This window comes from Phodopus roborovskii, unplaced genomic scaffold, assembly GCF_943737965.1.
Source record: "Phodopus roborovskii unplaced genomic scaffold, PHOROB, whole genome shotgun sequence".
Lineage (NCBI taxonomy): Eukaryota > Metazoa > Chordata > Mammalia > Rodentia > Cricetidae > Phodopus > Phodopus roborovskii.
Window position 1 is genome coordinate 6,656,577 of NW_026126459.1, and position 17,586 is coordinate 6,674,162.

The 17,586-nt window shown below is 53.9% G+C and overlaps 2 protein-coding genes across 2 annotated transcripts; both read right to left on the reverse strand.

Annotated features, from left to right (window-relative positions):
• Window positions 1–164: 164 nt before the first annotated feature.
• Shisa8 (shisa family member 8) lies at window positions 165–5,997 on the reverse strand. The gene is made up of 4 exons (XM_051189471.1): window positions 4,403–5,997; window positions 1,608–1,738; window positions 900–1,046; window positions 165–695 (listed from the first exon to the last, which is right to left on the reverse strand). Exons 1-4 carry the CDS (start codon window positions 4,924–4,926, stop codon window positions 301–303), a joined length of 1,197 nt encoding a protein of 398 aa, XP_051045428.1. The 5' UTR covers window positions 4,927–5,997; the 3' UTR covers window positions 165–300.
• A 7,923-nt stretch (window positions 5,998–13,920) lies between these two features.
• Window positions 13,921–16,521, reverse strand: Tnfrsf13c (TNF receptor superfamily member 13C). The gene is made up of 3 exons (XM_051189065.1): window positions 16,294–16,521; window positions 15,840–16,058; window positions 13,921–15,393 (listed from the first exon to the last, which is right to left on the reverse strand). Exons 1-3 carry the CDS (start codon window positions 16,436–16,438, stop codon window positions 15,215–15,217), a joined length of 543 nt encoding a protein of 180 aa, XP_051045022.1. The 5' UTR covers window positions 16,439–16,521; the 3' UTR covers window positions 13,921–15,214.
• Window positions 16,522–17,586: the final 1,065 nt, after the last annotated feature.

The following is a 17,586-nucleotide window of genomic DNA, read 5'->3' on the forward strand; positions in this document are numbered from 1 at the left end:
CATATCTGCTGTCTTCTATGGTGCCCTCTGCTCTGAGCAATGTTTGGCATTCAACCCAGCCATCCTCTCTGACCACTCCTCTCTGGGTGGCACTTCTGTCTCGTTCAGTCAATGACTAATGATCCCCTTGGGGCAGGAACTACATTAGAGGGTTTATTTACACAGGTAAGAATAGTCCTACCCTTTTGGCCCCCTTTGCCATAGGCTCCAAATGTCCCCAGTCCCATCTGGATCGAAAGCCAGCACTTCCGTTCCACAGCCCCAGCCCGAGACCCCGCAGAAGGCTCCAGTGTTTCCACTTCAGACAGTGACTTCAGCTTTGCTGTTGGTGCTCAGGTGTCTGGGCCCTCTGCCCACACTGCTGTAAAAGGTGGCAGGCTGTGCGCTGAAGGCTTCAGGCAGCTTCTCCACACTGAACTGGCGGCGTGGCATGTGGCTGGACCGCCGGGGTGCAGGGGAGACCTGAGCCACCAAGTGGCCACGGGGGACCAGTCGCGTGGGGCGGCCCGCAGTCCAAGCTGCATAGGGGACCGATGAGACGGGGCCAGCAGGAGGTACATAACGTGGAGGGGCCCAGGGACAGGCATCTAGCAGTGCAGGCAAGTCCTCCGGAGGACGCGCGGTCCGCGCAGGGAGGGTTCGTGGGGCCGGCTCGGTAGAGGGAAAACGTTGATAGAAGTCCTGGGGTACAGCCTCTGTGGAGTGGGGGGCGACAGGGCAGAGCTGGTCAGGCGGCGCAGCACCTGCCTTAGGAGACTGGGAGGAGGGAGCTGAAGAGGGAGCCAATTGGCTACTTGGGGACGTCCTGAGCTCAGACTGGCCAAGCCGACTGCCGTTGAGGGCGAGAAGGTAGTATCGCAGTATCTCTGGGGAACTGGCACCAGCAACATGCACCTCACCTGTGGCCTTGAGGGCTGCTGCTTTGAGAGTAGCGAACTTGGTGTAGTCTGGCTGCAACGTCAAGCTGCCACCACCCTGCAGCCGGGGGCCGCGCGGGGTTCCCGGGGTGGCAGATCCCAGAGGCGTATTATTGAGGCGTTTCTTGTCTGGGGGGAGGGGAGTAAAGAAAGCAAGATGACCTTGCCTGCACAACCACCTCTTCTCAACTCCTACCCAACAGCAGCTCCTCGCTTGGCTCACAAAAACATGAATGTGACAGCAAGCGCCCCCTAGGTGCTACCCTAATGGATGGCTCACTAGTTAGCAAGGCACTAAATCCCTGGACCGCTACCTACAGAGGTGGAGGGGCACTGAACTCCATATCCCGACATGTAGAAGGTAGGGGAACCACCACGAAGATCTAGAGGTAGCTTCTAGACCCATGAGCCAGAGCCTTGAACCATACATAGCCCTAGCCAGTATATCCTGAACCTGGAGCCTTTCTCTCAGTTTCCTTGCCCAGGAGACAGGAGGCTACAGGAAGGTTCCTCTCCATCAAGGGCTTGTCCAGACTCCAATCACTCTCCTGCACAGGAGACCCCTCGTTTATATATGGCAGGCAGCAGGTCCACCTCTGCTCCCTAGCCAACAACCCAACTTGCCCCATTCCCACCCCCTCCACTGCCTTGTATGTATGGGATCCAACACCCATCCAAAAGCCTACTCACCTGTGTTGTGCGAGGAACCCCGAAGAACACCATCACCCATTTGTAACTGAACACAGTTACCCAGAGGTGGACCCAGAGGTGGGGGCAGTGGTTCCTGGGGGCTTGGCTGTTTGAGAAGTTCTGTCAGTGTCCTGTGGAGAAAGAAAGATGTTGAAGGGACTTGCAGCCCCCTGCCTCTCCATCAGCCAGATAAGACTGGCATTAGCCACCACTGTCTCACTTTTTTGTTTGGTTTTTAGTTATTTTATTATATGTAGGTGTGTTTTGCCTGCATGCATGTCTGTGTACCACATGCATGCTTGGTGCCCTCAGAGGCCAGAAGAGAACATCATATTTTTGGAACTGGAGTTCCAGATAGTCATGGGACAGTGGTTCTGAACCTTCCTAATGTTTGTGATCCTTGAATACCATAAAATTATATTCATTGCTACTTTATAACTAATTTTGCTACTGTTATGAATCATAATGTAAATAGCTGTGTTTTCTGATAGTCTTAGGCAGCCCCTGCAAAAGGGTCATTCAGTCCACAGGCTGAGAGGCACTTTTATAAGCCACCATGTAGGCATTGAACCTGGGTCTTCTGAAAGAGCAGCAAATGCTCTGTACCATTGAGCCATCTCTCCAGTCCCCCATGGGCTCACTTTGTATCTCTGGGCTATTCTTTGAGCCTCTCTGGGCCTCCCTTCTGTTCTTTCTAGTGACTGACTTTGGATATCTCATTTTCCCTACCAGGAATGAACTGTCAGCCTCACTTGTGGCCCAAAATGGCCATCTCCCAAAGCAGGTCAGGAAAGTAAGGAGGTCATATGGAACTAGGGCCACCTTGTGCTCCTATTGAGCTTCCTGTCCCAACCAAGCTCTCTTCATCAGTATCCTCTTCATCTTCTCCTATATTCTTATTCCGTAAGATGCTACCAGAATCCCTCCTCCAAATTCTCCCTTATCTGCACCCCTGCAGAGTGGGTTTCTGTTGGGCCTGGGACCTAGCTGTCACACAGGCGAGGAAGGCAGACAATGAAGAAAAAAGGAGCCACACGATCCTTCTGTGGCAGCCCTGCACCCAAAGGCTGTGTGACCTTGGGCAGCTGCCTCCCTGGGTACCCAGAATACCCAACCCCCACCCAGCTGTGACAGTGTCTGACTGAGCCTTTCCCATAGGCAGCCCGGCCTTCAACCCAGCTGTCAGCAGTACCCAGAACCCATGATTTTTTCCTATTCTGCTTGACCCTCCTTCAGGGGCTGGGTTATGACTGATTAATGAAGAGGCACACTGGGAGGTACCTGAGGTAGCCAAGGGCTAGCTGTGGGGTGGCAGGGTTTAAAAGGGTCTACATCCTGCCTGAGCTGAGCCTCCCTTTCCCCATGCCTCAGTGGCACATGCCAGTTATCCCATTACAGGGCAAGCACTGATAACTCAGCTCTCCCAAGCAAATGAGGAATTGCCATGTCCCTGGGCCTTTGCACAGACCAAAGCCTGACTCCAATCCCCTCCAAGCCCTCTGAGAAGCCTCCTCTAGCCATCCCTGTCAGCACAGCAGAATTAAAGAGAAACTTGGGCAGGGGTTCAGAACACACTCATCTAGGAGCACAAAGATGGGAGTCCAAGGCACACTGTTAGGGGCACATAACCAAATCTGAACTTGCAGACAGGTGTTGCAAATGAACAAGTCAGCTATGGACTAGCCCCTACAGCAATGGGTCTCATCGCACATTGTTTCTCTGACTTCCCACCACAGCTACCTCTGCCCTGCATGCCCAAAGTCAGAGGCTGAGCTTCTGCCTCCAGCAGCATTCAGAACCCCCTGCTAACCACCCACGCCCGGTAATTCAGTAGCTAGGGGAGAAATACGAGATCCTGGCCTCCTGCCTTCCAGCTGCCTGGAAGAGATGGGCTAAGTGATCTGGTGGCAATGAATCTCATCCTCAGCCCCTGAGACAGCCATAACTGGTCCCAGGCATGGGGGGGGGGGCTTCTTTCTGCTGTCACTCACAGTTGCAGCCTGTTGCATGTGGTGTCAACAGTCTGACCAGGCTGGGATGTGGGTGGGTAGGGAGCGCACAAGCGGAACATGGGACTTGCTGGTAGCAGAAGTGCAGGATGTGGAGTGAGCTCCAGATTAAGGACAGAATCTCAGCAAAACTCAAAACAAGTTTAAAACTTTAGCCAGCACCTGGCAGGTCTCTGAAGCACACAGGTCTCTACTTCATTCGCAGGAGTCCCAGCTGAGCAACTGGAGACTCAGACCTTTGCCTGGGGGCTATTGAAGGGATGCTTCTGAAACTCCAAGGAATGAAGGTCAGGTCTGAGTCACACTGGGTTGAGAAAATGGATGGAGGTGGGAGGAGGGAGGAGAGAAATGGGAGAGCAGCAGAGGAACCCACCAGGCACCACCCTCTCTCTTCTCTCCACCCAGGACCACCCTCAATACTGCCCCAGTCCGCGTCCTGCGTCCTGCCTGGCCGTCGTCCGTGCCCCCTCCCCTGGACGCCGACTTCTCGACTTTTCTTCCGTAGGTAGAGGAGGTTTAGAGAGAACTACAAGGAGAACGACCCAGAGACCAGTATAGGCAGGGAAGGTCAAGGGAGAGGATATCAGGTGTCTCCTGCGGAGGAGGGGGGGGGGGGGTCAAGAGAGACAACCCTAGAAGGAGAAAACAAAAAGGAGAAGGGGGCTGCCGGGAGGCCTAGACTTACTGGGGGGTGGTGGTGGTAGGGGTTGAGAAGTGTGCAGTTGCAGGGTAACTTGGACCCAGCGTGGGACAGTGAGGACCCGGCGGGTCGGAGGATGAGCTCACCTGGTCACCGTGCGCCGAGCGCGCGGACTGTGCGCTCTCTCCAGGCCCAGGCGTGCCCCGATGCCAACCAGCACGAGTAGCGCGGCGACACCACACACCGCGTAGACCGCAGTGTGGCTGCGCTCGCGGCCCGGATCGCGCGGGGCGGCAGTGTCACGGGCGCGGGCGGGCGGCCGGCCAGTCTGCACCCAGGCCGGCGTGTCGTAGTTGGAGCAGCGGCTCTGATCCAGGCGGCGCGGGCCGTCGTGGCAGCAGAAGCGGTAGCCGCACGTGCCGCAGCAGAAGCTGTAGACACCGGAGCTGCAGTTGAAGGGCGGGTCCCACTGGCCCATCACGTCGTAGTAGCCGCGGCAGCGGTCGCCTCCCTCCGGGGCCACGGTGCCGGACGATGCGGGCTCCTGCGCCTCGGGAGCCCCCGCGCGGCCCGACGGCGACCCAGCCAGCAGCAACACCAGCCGGAAAGCGAGCGGGAGCCCATGCAGGCGCCGGGCACCGCGCTGTCCCCGTGCCCCAACACGCTCCATGCAGCCCGCACCTCCTGTTATTTCGCCCGGCGCATGTCTCGGCGCGCGGCCGCTCTGCCCGGCTCCCCAGCGCCCTCCGGGACAGGTCTCCCAGCTGTCCGCGCTGGCTCCGGGCTGTCGCCTCCTGGTAGGTCCGCGGCTCCAGACACAAGTGTGTTCGGTGTGGAGTGCGCGGGGCTGGACCTCCTCCGGTGGGCGCGCCCTCCTCCCGGGCTCACCTCGGACTGCTCACGGTGGAGCCGGGCGGCGGGTGCTCGTCTGCGCGGTCCCCAGCGGCTGCCTCTGGCCCCGGCGGGCGTGCGGGGCCTGTGTCTTTTGGGGACTGAGCCGGGCGGCGGGTCGCCGGACACCGCTGCCTTCCCGCCGCCCGCTCTGCGCTGCCCGCGCTCTGGCGCGGGCTCGGCGCGGGCTCGGCGCGGGCGGGAGAGGGAGCGAGGGGAGGAGGACGGGAGGGAGGCAGAACCGGGGGAGGAGCGCGGCCACTGCGCCCAGGAAGGAGGGGTTCTTTAGGGCCAACGCTGCAGGCGCTTCCCACCGCCAGGGACCCTCTCCATGTCCTCCCTCAAGTTGTCTGAATTGGACCCTAGAGGGGGCTCAGCTAAAAGCTCTGGGGACTCGGGTCTCAGTGGCCTTAGATGAGCGGTTCTTTCTTTCAAAGTAAGGTACAAAGAGAGGAATAAAGATCAAAGCAACCTGGAATAGGCCAGGAAGGGTGACAACCCAGTCCCCCACCACGCCCCAACGTTCCTACCCTCTATCTGTTCTGATCCTGATGGTGACATGAGTGAAGAGGGCGTTTCCCCTTCTACAATAAGGACTCACAGCACTAAAATGGCAAAGAGTGAAGCCTGGATCAACCCCTCTCTGGTCTGCCCCAGAGCATGTGTCCTGATTCCAAATCCTGGACATTTGACTGGGGTCCTGGGATGTCCCAGTTCTAGGCACAGCCTGGCCAGAGCCCACTTGAGCTGGCCACCTCAAGATCACCCTGGGAAGTGGTCTGCTCTCCTCCCCTAAGGCAGAGGCCTTAGAAGACTGGCCAGGCCCTGAGGACCAGGCCAGATGCACACCCTGTATGTCTTTGGTCTCTCTCTCTCTCTCTCTCTCTCTCTCTCTCTCTCTCTCTCTCTCTCACACACACACACACACACACACACACACACACACACACACACTCCTTCACTCCCATGTCCTCTCACAAGCCAAGGGAAAGAATGGCAGGTCATAGCTCAGAGTCCCCACCCCACCTCCAGTTAAGTTGATGCTGGGTCTTGCTTTTTCCTGCCTTCATAGCTACTGTTGAAATCAAAAGGTTTTTCTTGTCCCTGCACTGATGAAGAAGACTTGGGAGCTGAAGTGGGAAGACCACTTGGGCCTACAACTTTGAACAGCCTGGGCTACATATTGAGACCCTGTCTCAAAATGCAAACAGAACAAAATAGTGTCACATCACTAAGGAGGGATGCTTGAGGCTGAATTGGTCTATTTGCCTCAAGAAAAGAAAAAAGGAAAGAAAGCTAGCAATTTGGGTTTGGTGGTGCATACCTGTAAACTGGAGGGTTAGGAGTTCAAGACCAAGCAGGGCACTGGTGGCACACGCCTTTATTCCCAGCATTCAGGAGGCAGAAGCAGGTAGATCTCTGAGTTTGAGGACAGCCTGGTCTATAGATCAAGTTCCAGAACAACCAGAACTACACAGAGAAACCCTGTCTTGAAAACCCAAAATCAAAACCAATTAAAAAGAGCAGCCTGGACCATATGAGACCCTATCTCAAAACCAAAACAAACCAACAAAAACCTCGAAATAACTAAAGACCTTTTCCTGAAGGGCAGATTCATAGTCCATTCCTCCTGGGAGACAGATTAACGGGACACTTACTGCTCCATGTCCATATGGGGACACCAGGAGGGCAAGGACTACGTTTCCAATTCACCCAAGTGTCCCTCTGCTCCCAGCCCGGCTCAGGTGCCTGTCGATATTTGCTGAATGAGTGAAATGATGCTTGCTTCTAACTCCTGTTTGATGAAGAACTTAGACACTCTGGGGCCCTTTCTTCTTCCTTCTCTGCCTTTTCTTTGGAGCCTGGAATCAGCTTATGAAAATGGAGAGTGCAGGGGGATGAAGAGGAAGGATTTACATCTTAAGGAGGATGGAGTCCTTCTGTTGTGTGAGATGTGGGGCTGACAGGCTGTTGGTGGGTTACTGCTGGAATGAGGGCAATTACCCTCCTTGCTAAAAATGACCTGTCTCCTCACCATACACATGCTCACATATGCTTGTGACTCCCAGCCAGTCCTGAAGACCTCCCCCCACCCCCATAAATACTTTCTACATTGTCCTTTGGAAGGTGGGGGAAACAAGATGGGCAGGGACAGGAAGTGCCTTAATCCCATCACCCAAGACAACATGCCACAAAGCATATGACACTTTACCACCTATGTTGGGACTGGTTTCTAGTTCGGGTTTTGTTGCTCTGTTCAGAACTCAGTAGCTGGGCTCTCTGATGCATCCTTTCCTGCTTCTTACCCCAGCTTTCCTAAAGATGGGGTAAGCGCCACCAACTGTGCCTTGTATAACAGGTTCCTATCACTCTGCCAAGCTGACCTTGGACCTGCAGGGGCTCTGAGGATGCTCTCTCCACTCCCGGTTCTGAGCAGCACATTGGAGCCATGTTGTCTGCCTATGTCTGCCCTTGTTGCATACCTTCCAGGGCTTTTTCTTACCCCTGTTGTGTTGGTGTCTGCTCATCACTGACCTCATGCTGACTCCCCAGGACCTGTAAATACCTGTAGTGTCAAGTGATTCCACTGGGCCACCAGCAAAGGCACTGATTCCAGTTCCCCATCCTACACAGGGACTGATGTCCAACCCTCACCCCACCCTTAGCCTGATTCCATGGATTCTGTGGTCAACCGACAACCACAGGTGCCAATAGCTACAGAGTCTGTGCCAAACATTCGAGGCCTGTCTGAATGAGCACGTGGTCTTAGGGTGAGCTCCAAGACACAGCTGGTCTGTGATTTGGGGCCTAACTAGCCATGCAGCTGTTACCCCCACTTCAGGAACATGACATAAGCTGGGCTAGGGGTTCTAAAGAGAATGCAGTCCAGTGAAGGAGAGAAGACCCCTTTACCCTGGACCCCAGGGTCTCTTGTAAGGATTCAGGCATTATGCTAGCCTGCCCCTGTCACCTGGCAGAATGCACTCAGGCAGTACCCTGGTCAGCCCAGGGTTCCGTGGCTAAGTAGTCTGCATACAGGTGAAAAGGACCCCTTTAAAAGAAAGACCCCACCCACGTTCGTTCTCTTTCCCGCTCTTTCCTGCTGTTCCCCTGAGCAGAGAGGACTTTTCCTGTCTCCCTCTTCTCCTTTGTCCTCTCTCTGTCTCTTTACCTCTTTCTCTTTCCTTCCCCCTTCCCTCCCCTTTCTAATAAAACTTCTCACTTGAGCTCTGTCTGCCTGGCATGCCCCACCCCCCTAGGTCACCCTTGCCTGCCATGGAATCTGCCAAGATTCCTGGGGCTTTATCGCAACATCTCTGATCACAGCAAGGCTCTGGGACACCCACCCCCTGTCTCTTCCCCTCCCAAGCCTGTGTCACCAAAACATCGTCCATTGATCCGGGCTTAAAATAACCCCTGGCATCTGCAGTGAGCCCCACGGGGCGGGCAAGAGGCGCTGAGTATCTGCCTGAAGGGCACCCGCCCCGCCCCCAGCTCCCAGGGCTGGCAGCTGAGTGTGAGTGTGTGAATGTGCAGTGTGCTTCTGAATGCGAGCGAGAGTGCATGTTGGGGGCAAGGGTGACTCTCAGGTCTTCCCCTGCACTATGGGCCCACATGGGCATTTCACTGCCTGACTGGCTGTGGGAGCCTGGGGACATTAGCAAAAGTTTATGCTGGGCCTCAGTGTCCCCATCTTAGCTGTTAGGTGACTTGACTTCCACTCTGTACAATTGTGGATAGGAAGGTTTGGAATTTACTAGACAGAAACCTAAGAACAGGAGAGAGGAAGTGACTTGATGTGACTGACACAAAGCCAGGAGGAGCCAGTGCCTGGCTTGGAGCCATACTGCAAGCCTGCCATTGGCCAGTTCAGTATACAGCAGCTGGGAGCCCCCACTGTCCCAGGGAGGCATTTCTTCTCCCTGGCATGCACAGGGAACAGCAGCCAAAGGCTGTTCTTTCTCTCCATTTCCCTGGAATTCCTTCTCCTCCCTTATGATGAGGTCCGTGCTCACTGTGGAACCATACTGACTAGGTTGGACCCATCCATCCATCCATCCATCTGTCCACATCTTAGTTTTCTCATCAGCAAGATGAACAGCTAGCAGTTCTTTCACAGAGCTACAAGGAGATGCTAAAAAGGCTGAAACACCTAGTTAGTATAGGCAGCCACCTGGGAATGCCCCTGCAGAAGATAGTGGTGTGACATCAGCTACCACTCAAGTCAGAAGGCAACACCTAAGTTCTTTCATTTCCTCCAGAGGTTCTAGGGATGTTGGACTTCCTGCTAGTACAGATGTGGGCATCAGGAGGGGGTCTGGAGGGAGGGCCCTGGGCTGCCTTTGTCTCCTGCTCTCAGGAGTCAGCTTATGACTCAGGCTCCAGCTGCCTGTGGGAGGGAGGGAAGGAGGGGGCGACAGGGCTCCTGAGGTCTCAAGGGAACAGCAGGATTGGGGGAGGGGGCTGGGCGCTGAAATTCAGCCTGCCTGCTCCGATATTTATGCACGAAATCCAGGCCTCTGCCTTCCCCTGCCTGAGAGGCTCAGGTAGCCCCCTCCTTCTGCTTGCACCCACCTGATTAGTGGCCTTCAAGAGCCTCCAGAGGCCAGAGCTGGTGAGAACAAGGCTGGATGCGAATTAGACAGCGCCGCCACCGATTCAGGAAAGTCCTTCCAGCCCAGGCTGCCCAAGCATGGGGCAACTCCACCCGAGTCAGCTCATAAACTGTGGAGTGGGGGGTGTCCCGATCCCTCTTATTTGTACAACATACTAAAGTCTGTGATGGCCCACATCCAGGCCCCTCTTGCTCCAGTCGCCATCCTCGGAAGGTGCATGAAGACAGAGACCCCTCGTGAAGAGAGCTAGAAGTAGGGGTTTGTACTCCGCGACAGAGCTCTTGCCTAGTGAGCACAAGGGAATCCATCCTCAGCACCACGAAAAGAAAAAAAAAATGCCTAGAACGGCAGCGAACACCATCATTTGTAAGGGGTTGACCACATCAGGAGTTCAGGGCCATTATCCGCTACACAGCGAGTTCTAGCCCAGCCAGGACTACTTGAGATCATTTCTCAAAACAAAACAAGGTGTCAAAGACACGACCTGTCCTTTATCAGTCTCCGCCCTTGGCCCCACCCCTTGGATTTGCCTCTGGCCACACCCCTTTTCTGTAACCCTGCCACCACCTTAGCCCGGTCTTTCCTTGACCCCTCGCGGGCCCAGCCCTGCCCCGCCCCTCTATTCTGACTCCCTAGGCGGCGGCTGGTGGTTTGGCGCTGACTTCCACTAGCTGTGCAGACAGACTTTCTCCCATCGCGGAGGCGACACACACACAGAACTGGGTCCCAGATTCTCTTAAGCTTAGGGATCCGTTCCACCCCTCCCCTGGCTGTAGCACTCCAGAATCTTGGGAGGACGCGGTGACAACTGGGTGGTCTTCAGGAGTCCTTTCTTTTGTTTTTTTAAAGACAAAGTCTCATGAACTGGATATATGTAGCTGAGGATGGCCTCATCCTGTATCCACCTCCCAAATGCTGAGATTACAGGTACAAGCCATCAATGCCCAATTTTATGCCGTTCTAGGAGTAGAACGAAGAGCCTTAAGAATGTTAGGCAAGCAGTCTACCAATGGACCAATAGAGGCGCGCGCGCGCGCGCGCGCACACACACACACACACACACACACACACACACACACACACACACAGTGTTTGTGTGTTTGTTTTGAAGATAACGAGGCAGTCCTTAGACATACTACCAACTTCTAAGGAAGGTGCTGTGGTCTGTGTGTGTGAGAGGTGGGGTTCAGCGGACCTTTCTATCTGGCTTCATTAGTGGGTCTCCACCTCCACCTTGAGCCCCCAGGCCTGGAGCTGCCAGGCAGGAAGTGAAAATGGTCTGCAGGAAACACCAAGGGGAACTGAGACTTCTGCCCTCTGTCCCCACCTGTTAGTCCCTGGGGACCTTGGGGAAACTAGACCCTCCAGAGGAAACCCCAGACTGAAGCAGGCTTGCGGGGTGGGGGTGGGGTGTCAGACTGCTCCCTCTGTTCCCACTTCATCCAGCTCATCCAGCGTGCTTACTAACCGGACAAGTCTTTGAGTAGTGATGAAAACAAAAGGTGGGTCCAGCATCAGTGACTGAGCCCAAGGACCTAACTAGGAGGTGACCCCTGTTGGGTAGGCAGGCCAGGTAGGACAGGCACTCCGGTAAAACTCAGTCCCATCACTGGTGGTGTATTTGGAACCACATAATTGCTGGGTATGGTGGCACACGCCTTTAGTCCCAGCACTCAGGAGGCAGAGGCAGGCGGATCTCTGTGAGCTCAAGGCCAGCCAGGTCTACAAAGCAAGTACCCTGGACAGGCTCCAAAGCCACAGAGAAACAAACAAACAAACAAAAAACAAAAACAACAACAACAAAAGGAACCACATAATCATCCTTGTAGATAGAAAATCGTCCCTCACTATCAGGAAAGTGGCAGCACCCACAGAGGTCATTAGAAAGGTCAAGACCATTGTCACTACAGTTCTCCTGGAAACAGACCACACAGAGTTTTTAGCAGAAGGAGGAGCTTTCTGTGCCTGTGACACCAGCAGAGCCTGCAAAGGACCAGATGCTCAGATGGAAAACTTGACAACTGTCGAAAAGTCCATTTGGGAGTGTTTAAAGACAGAAACCTACTGTATGTGACAGTCAAGATGGAGGTTAAAGGAAAAAGTGTGTGTGTGTGTGTGGGGGGGTCAGTGCACAGTTGTGGAGGTCAGGGGGCAATCTGTGGGAGGAATCAGTCCTCCCCTCCTACCACATGGGTTCTGGGATCAAACTCAGGTTGTTAGGCTTGGCATTGAGCACCTTTGCCCAGTGAGCTGTCTTGACTCAGGATGGGAAACTTTTAAGATTGCAATGATTATAGCGGTGAGTGAGGAAAGGACCCTGCACACACAGGCTAATGCTTTGGGCCATGGTCAGCTGTCTCCAGCCTCCACTCTGGATTATCACACTGCTCTTTCCAGCTATTGTGCAAAATCTCTTGACACCCCCCCCCAAACAGAGTTTCTCTGTGTAGCCCCCTGGCTGTCTTGGAACTCACTTTGTAGACCAGGCTGGCTTTGAACTCACAGATCCACCTGCCTCTACCTCCCAAATGCCTGGCTTATTTTTAATAATTTTTAAATCAAACATGAGTCCCTTTCCCCTTCCAGGTGTTGTTCTGAAAACAAAGTGCAAAATGGATGGGGAACGCCCCAGAAAGCAACACCCATGGTGACGGCACTGGAGGGTACTGGTGTCACTGCCTGGCAGTGTAGCCCTTGGGGGAGGGACACTGTCCCTGCTCCTTGTCCCCCTCCACTCGCTTTTCCTGGCTTTCCCAAAGAGCTTTTTTCTTGTTTGACTGTGATGCTGATGGCAGGTTCTCTCCCTGTGTACGTCTCACTTTCCTCATCTGTGAAGTGGGGATGTGTGAGACTTCTCTCGGGTTCCTTCAGCCCTTCTCCTTTAATGGACAGAGACCAGGAAGAGGATTTTATATCCATTCCCCACTTTCTTCAAAAGCAACAGGTTGAGGGGAAAGCATGTACCAGCCAGAGGCTTAGATGAACTAAAAGGTATTACAGATATTTGTACCGTGGTCCCACAGGGTTTCCACAGTCCTTTCCCCTCTAGAACCTAGATCCTAGCTATAGCTGATACAGTTGGCCAGGGACAGCTCAGACAGCAGTGGCTTGACTGACACCTGTCACCTACTGCTTGACACCTGACCTCATCCTACTCACCTGGCTTCCTGGAGAGAAGGGCATCTTGGAAATGAATGTCCATGTCCTGGAAGCTCTAAATGACACTGGATACTGTTTTCTAAAATAGGAATGGTGTGGACAGGAGGGGCAAATACTTCTAGGCAGTGGTGGTGGGCTCAGAGAGACTGGCAGGCAGGGACAGAAATCAGGCAAGTACCTACAAAGGGATTCCAGTTCTGACTCCCAGGCCAGTGCTCCTTCCAGCAGAGGCTAAGTGGTAACAAGTTTCAACAAGCTACAAGTTCAGCTTCACCACGAGGAGGGCAGGGCAGGAGACATGATGGCTGCCCGTGAGTGCAGTGTGCCCAGAACTGGAGAGGACTTGCAGCTCCAGAGCAAAGAGCACACTCTCAGGGAACAGATTCCATGGAGTGGGGGTGATGTTGAGCCCAGGGCCAGCATGAGCTTGGCCAAGAAAGCCCAGTTAAAGAGGAGAACTGCCCACAAAGAAGTCTGCTTCAGAGCCACTGGCTGCCCAGGCTCCCCCTATGAAGGAATGTCCTATAGGTCAATGCCCTGCAAGCCACAGAGTAGCCATACTCTGGGGACACTGGGCCCCAGGTACTCTCTGGGGGGAGAATACCACCATGGTGTTCCTTCAGCCTGAGACTACAGACTTCTTCCTATGTCTCTTAAAACTGCCATTGTGGTGAAGATGGCATCTTCTATCCCAGCAGACTGAGCCAAAGAAATCCACAGTTATTCCTGGGTTACTGACACCCAAGGCAGCACAGCCCAGCCCAATTGTCTCCCCCTACTCCCAGCTGATTTCTAAAAATTTACCTTACAGTTAGGTGTAGCTCAGTGTAGACAACTTATTTAGGTCTGGTCCACAATGCTATGAAAACTAAAATTATAGAGACTCTTGTAGTAAATACCAAAGTCAAACCGTCAGTCCATTGCTGTCACTTGCAACAGCATCAAAGCAGGAGAGCTCTGAAAGCAAGAATTAAAGAAATCCAACACCCAGATACAGATTAAGTATCTTCCCACTAGCCTTTATTCAGATTAATTTTGGTATAATGGCACCTTTCCCTGTTAAAAGGAAAATCTCTTATTCATACTGCCTTTGTTTGTCGGTTTTTATAGTACTGTAACAAAACGCCTAAGGCTAAGTAACTTTACAATGAAATAAGACTGATTTAGCTTACAGTTCTGAAGGCTCAAGAGTGACCTCTGATGATAGCCCTTTTTCTGGTAGAGCCCAGAGTTGGCACAGTACATCACATGGCCAGAGACAGGGAGTAGTCATTGTTGCTTATTGCTCTGTCCTGATGACTTTACCTGACCTTCCAAGCATACCACTTCTAAACACCAGAATGAGATTAATTTTCTAAAAATAATAAGAGAAAAAATAAAAATTAAAAAAAGATTTTATTACTATTATTTTGAGGCTTGGTCTCACTATATAGCTCTGGCTATCCTGAAACTCACTCTGTAGACCAAGCTGGCCTCAAACTCACAGAGATCCACCTGCCTCTGCCTTCCAACACTGGGATCAAAAGCCTGTGCTACCATGGCCAGCTTGAATTTTATAATTTGTAAGTGTGTGTGTGTGTGTAGGGTTGTATATGTGAATGAAGATGTCTGAGGAGTTCAGAGGCATGAGATCCCCTAAAGTAAGAGTTAAAGTCAGTAATGAGTCACATGAAGTACATGCTGGGTATCAAACCTAGGTCCTCTGGAAAAGCAGTAAGCACTCTTTACCATTGAGCCATCTTCCCAGCCCCTGTTTTTAACATTTTAAAGTGTGTGTGTGTGTGTGTGTGTGTGTGTGTGTGTGTGTGTGTACATATGTGAGCAATTGTAAACTTGGAGGCAAATGGTTTTGGATCTCCCTGGGACTGGAGTCACAGGTGGTTGTGAGCTGCCAGACACAGATGCTGGGAAACCGAACAACTACAGTCCTCTGCAAGAATAGCACATGCACTTAACTGCTGAGTCATTTCTCCAGTCCACCACCCAAATTTTGTAGAAAGAGGTTAAGTGTCCAGTCTCTAAGTCTTCAAAAACACTAATATACAACACTCAAGCCTACCCAACCATTTGAAGGCATAAAAACTTAAAAACAATCTCAAAAATGCAAAGTTCCCAAACCAAAAGCTAACATAAGAGTGGTCTCGCACTGGTGGCAGTCTGTGGCCTGTAGTGTCTGTGTTTCTTGGGTTCCCTCCTGCAATGGGCTCCATCCCTGAAGAGCTGAATTCTTCCAAGCCCTTGGGTGAGAGTCCACAAACCCCCATAGGGCTCCCTGGGTTCCCTCCACAGTGGCTATTCCTCAGGGCCAGCTGTCTTGGTGGTCACCAGCTCAGTGGAGCCCAGTTCGGTGGCCGGCACTGGGATGCTGTGGCCCGGCAGGGTGGTGTCTGCATCTTCTTTGGGCATAGGCCAGATGGGAGCAGTGGCATGAAGGGTTTCCGATGAGGACACGAAGACATTGTCCAGGGACTCTGGGGTAGGTAAGACAGTTCAGGATTGAATCATAGCCTCCCAAAAAATGCCTGTTCTAGAAGCCTCCTCTGGGACAGCCTTCAGTAGAGGAAGTGAGACAGCATATGACCAGTCTTCAGGACAGGAAGTGCTGAGTCTGGAGACTTGATAAGATGAGGAGGTGAGGGACACTGTATGGCCGGTCCACTGGGCATAAAGGCCCCTCGCACTCCCCAAGGGCAGAGTAGATACTATCATCTCCAAACATCTCTTCCTAGGCTATAGGGTCTCCTTGCTTGGATACAGACTTGGGCTGTGCTGTGTCCCCTGAGCACTTGGTAGCCTCAGAGCTAACTTTTCAGGACCCCCTCAGTCCTGGGTCCTGGTTCCTGACCCCCCCATCACCGAATTGTGCCCCACTCCCCACCCCCAATCACCCTTGCACTCCCCCAGACACAGTTCTTACCTTCCTGGACTCCGTCTGGGGTGCCAGGGGAAGCTATCCTGCGCTGCCGCCACCACCTCCAGATCACCAGGGCCACCAGGGCCAGCGCCAGCATCAGTCCCAGGAGCGCGGGGGCACCGAAGAGCAGTCCCGGCAGCGGCAGCGTAGAGTCAGGCCCTGGCCCGGTGCCCACCGACTCCTGCAGTTGCAGCGCCCGCGTCCCAGGCACCTGGCTGCTTGCTGATGGCGAAGGGGATGCAGATGGAGGGCCGGGGACCAAAACGGAAGGTTGGGCGAGGTAGGGACAGAGACAGGAGACACAGAGAAGGCAGTGAGGGCCACGAGGGACCGCTAGCTCCAGGACCAGCAAAGGGGCATCAGTCCCAGGAGCTAGCAGGGGTGGGGGAGTGACGGAGGGGAGGGCTGGGGACCTTGGGGCAGGTCCTGTCAGTCCCCATGCCATGGCCTTGCTTACCGTGTAGAGGGTCTGGCGTGCGGAGGAGGTTACAGGCCACGCAGTGTCGCACCAGAGGGTCGAAGCACAGTGTCTGAACGCATGGTGTGGGCATCGGGCTGTCCCGGCTTCTCTGACTTCTGACCTCTCTCTTCCTGGTGCCCATATCCCACCGCACGCAGGTGGGACAGAGTTCTGAGTCTGGCTCTGTGCCCCTTAGTCTGGAATGAAACTCGACGCAGCAGCATCCTCTGCCCCGCCCTTGCCTGCTGGGGTGGGACCACTGGGGTGGAGCTGCAACCTAGCCTGGAAACCCAGACCTCTTTCACCTGTGGTTCCTGCATTAAACCACTCAACTGTCACTGCAGACAACAGCTGTGCATTGCTAGCGCTGGTGTGTGTGTGTGTGTGTGTGTGTGTGTGTGTGTGTGTGTGTGTGTGTAACTAGAGCCTGCTCTTGGACAGCAGAGGGGATGGACCCAGTAGGCACTTACTTCCCCCAGTCTCTTGCAGTCTCTCTGCCATGCCTCACCAAAGCCATCTGTCCCCAGTCCCTCCCATTTCCTGCTCTGCCCTTCCCAGAGTCAAGACATCAAACTCTCGAGTGGCCAATCTTAATGCCCACAGTGCGCTGATGGAGGGACATGGACAGCCTAAAAGACTCCCTAGTCTCACCACCCTCTAGTCCTCCATATCCTTGTCCTTTGCCCAGCTGTCCCCTTTGAGGGGACAGACAGCCAGTCACCCTGAACTCCATGGGAATGCGTAGATACAGGGCATGGCCTGAGGGCACCAGTACAGGGCACCACCAAAAATGACAGGAAGACTTGAGAAAATGACATGGGGTTGGTAGAGAGCCAAAGTCTAGGAGCCAGTGGTGGGGTGGGGTATGAGTAAGCCTGGTAGTACCAGGCAGTGGTGGCACTTGCTCTAGTCCTAGCACTAGGGAGCAGAGGCAGAGGCAGGTGGATCTCTGTGAGTTCGAGGCCAGCCAGGTCTACAGATCAAGTTCCAGGACAGGCTCCAAAGCTACATGGAGAAACTCTCAAAACAAACAAACAAACAAAGCCTGGTAGCACAAATGGGAAGGCCAAGGAATGCTGGGACTTGGGGGCCTGGGGATGACAGGCTAGAACAACAGGAAACTTGGACTCTGGCAGCAGGGTGCTAGGGAGCTTAAAGCAAGCAGAGCTAGGGGGCCTCGCAGATCAGCAAGGAACCTGTTTCTCTGCAGTCCCCCCACACTCCACCAGCCCCACGACCCTGCTTGGTTGTGCTTGTGCCTTGTCCGGGCCCCTGTTATATCAGGTCCTC

Coding starts and splice junctions, on each gene's coding strand:
- Shisa8 (XM_051189471.1), bottom strand. CDS start 4,926: ATGGAGCGTGTTGGGGCACGGGGACAGCGCGGTGCCCGGCGCCTGCAT. Junction 1,047..1,607: donor GGGTTCCTCGCACAACACAG/GTGAGTAGGCTT, acceptor CCCTCCCCCCAG/ACAAGAAACGCCTCAATAAT. Junction 696..899: donor AGCAGCCCTCAAGGCCACAG/GTGAGGTGCATG, acceptor CCCACTCCACAG/AGGCTGTACCCCAGGACTTC.
- Tnfrsf13c (XM_051189065.1), bottom strand. CDS start 16,438: ATGGGCACCAGGAAGAGAGAGGTCAGAAGTCAGAGAAGCCGGGACAGC. Junction 16,059..16,293: donor CACGCCAGACCCTCTACACG/GTAAGCAAGGCC, acceptor CTTCGCCATCAG/CAAGCAGCCAGGTGCCTGGG. Junction 15,394..15,839: donor CCCAGACGGAGTCCAGGAAG/GTAAGAACTGTG, acceptor TACCTACCCCAG/AGTCCCTGGACAATGTCTTC.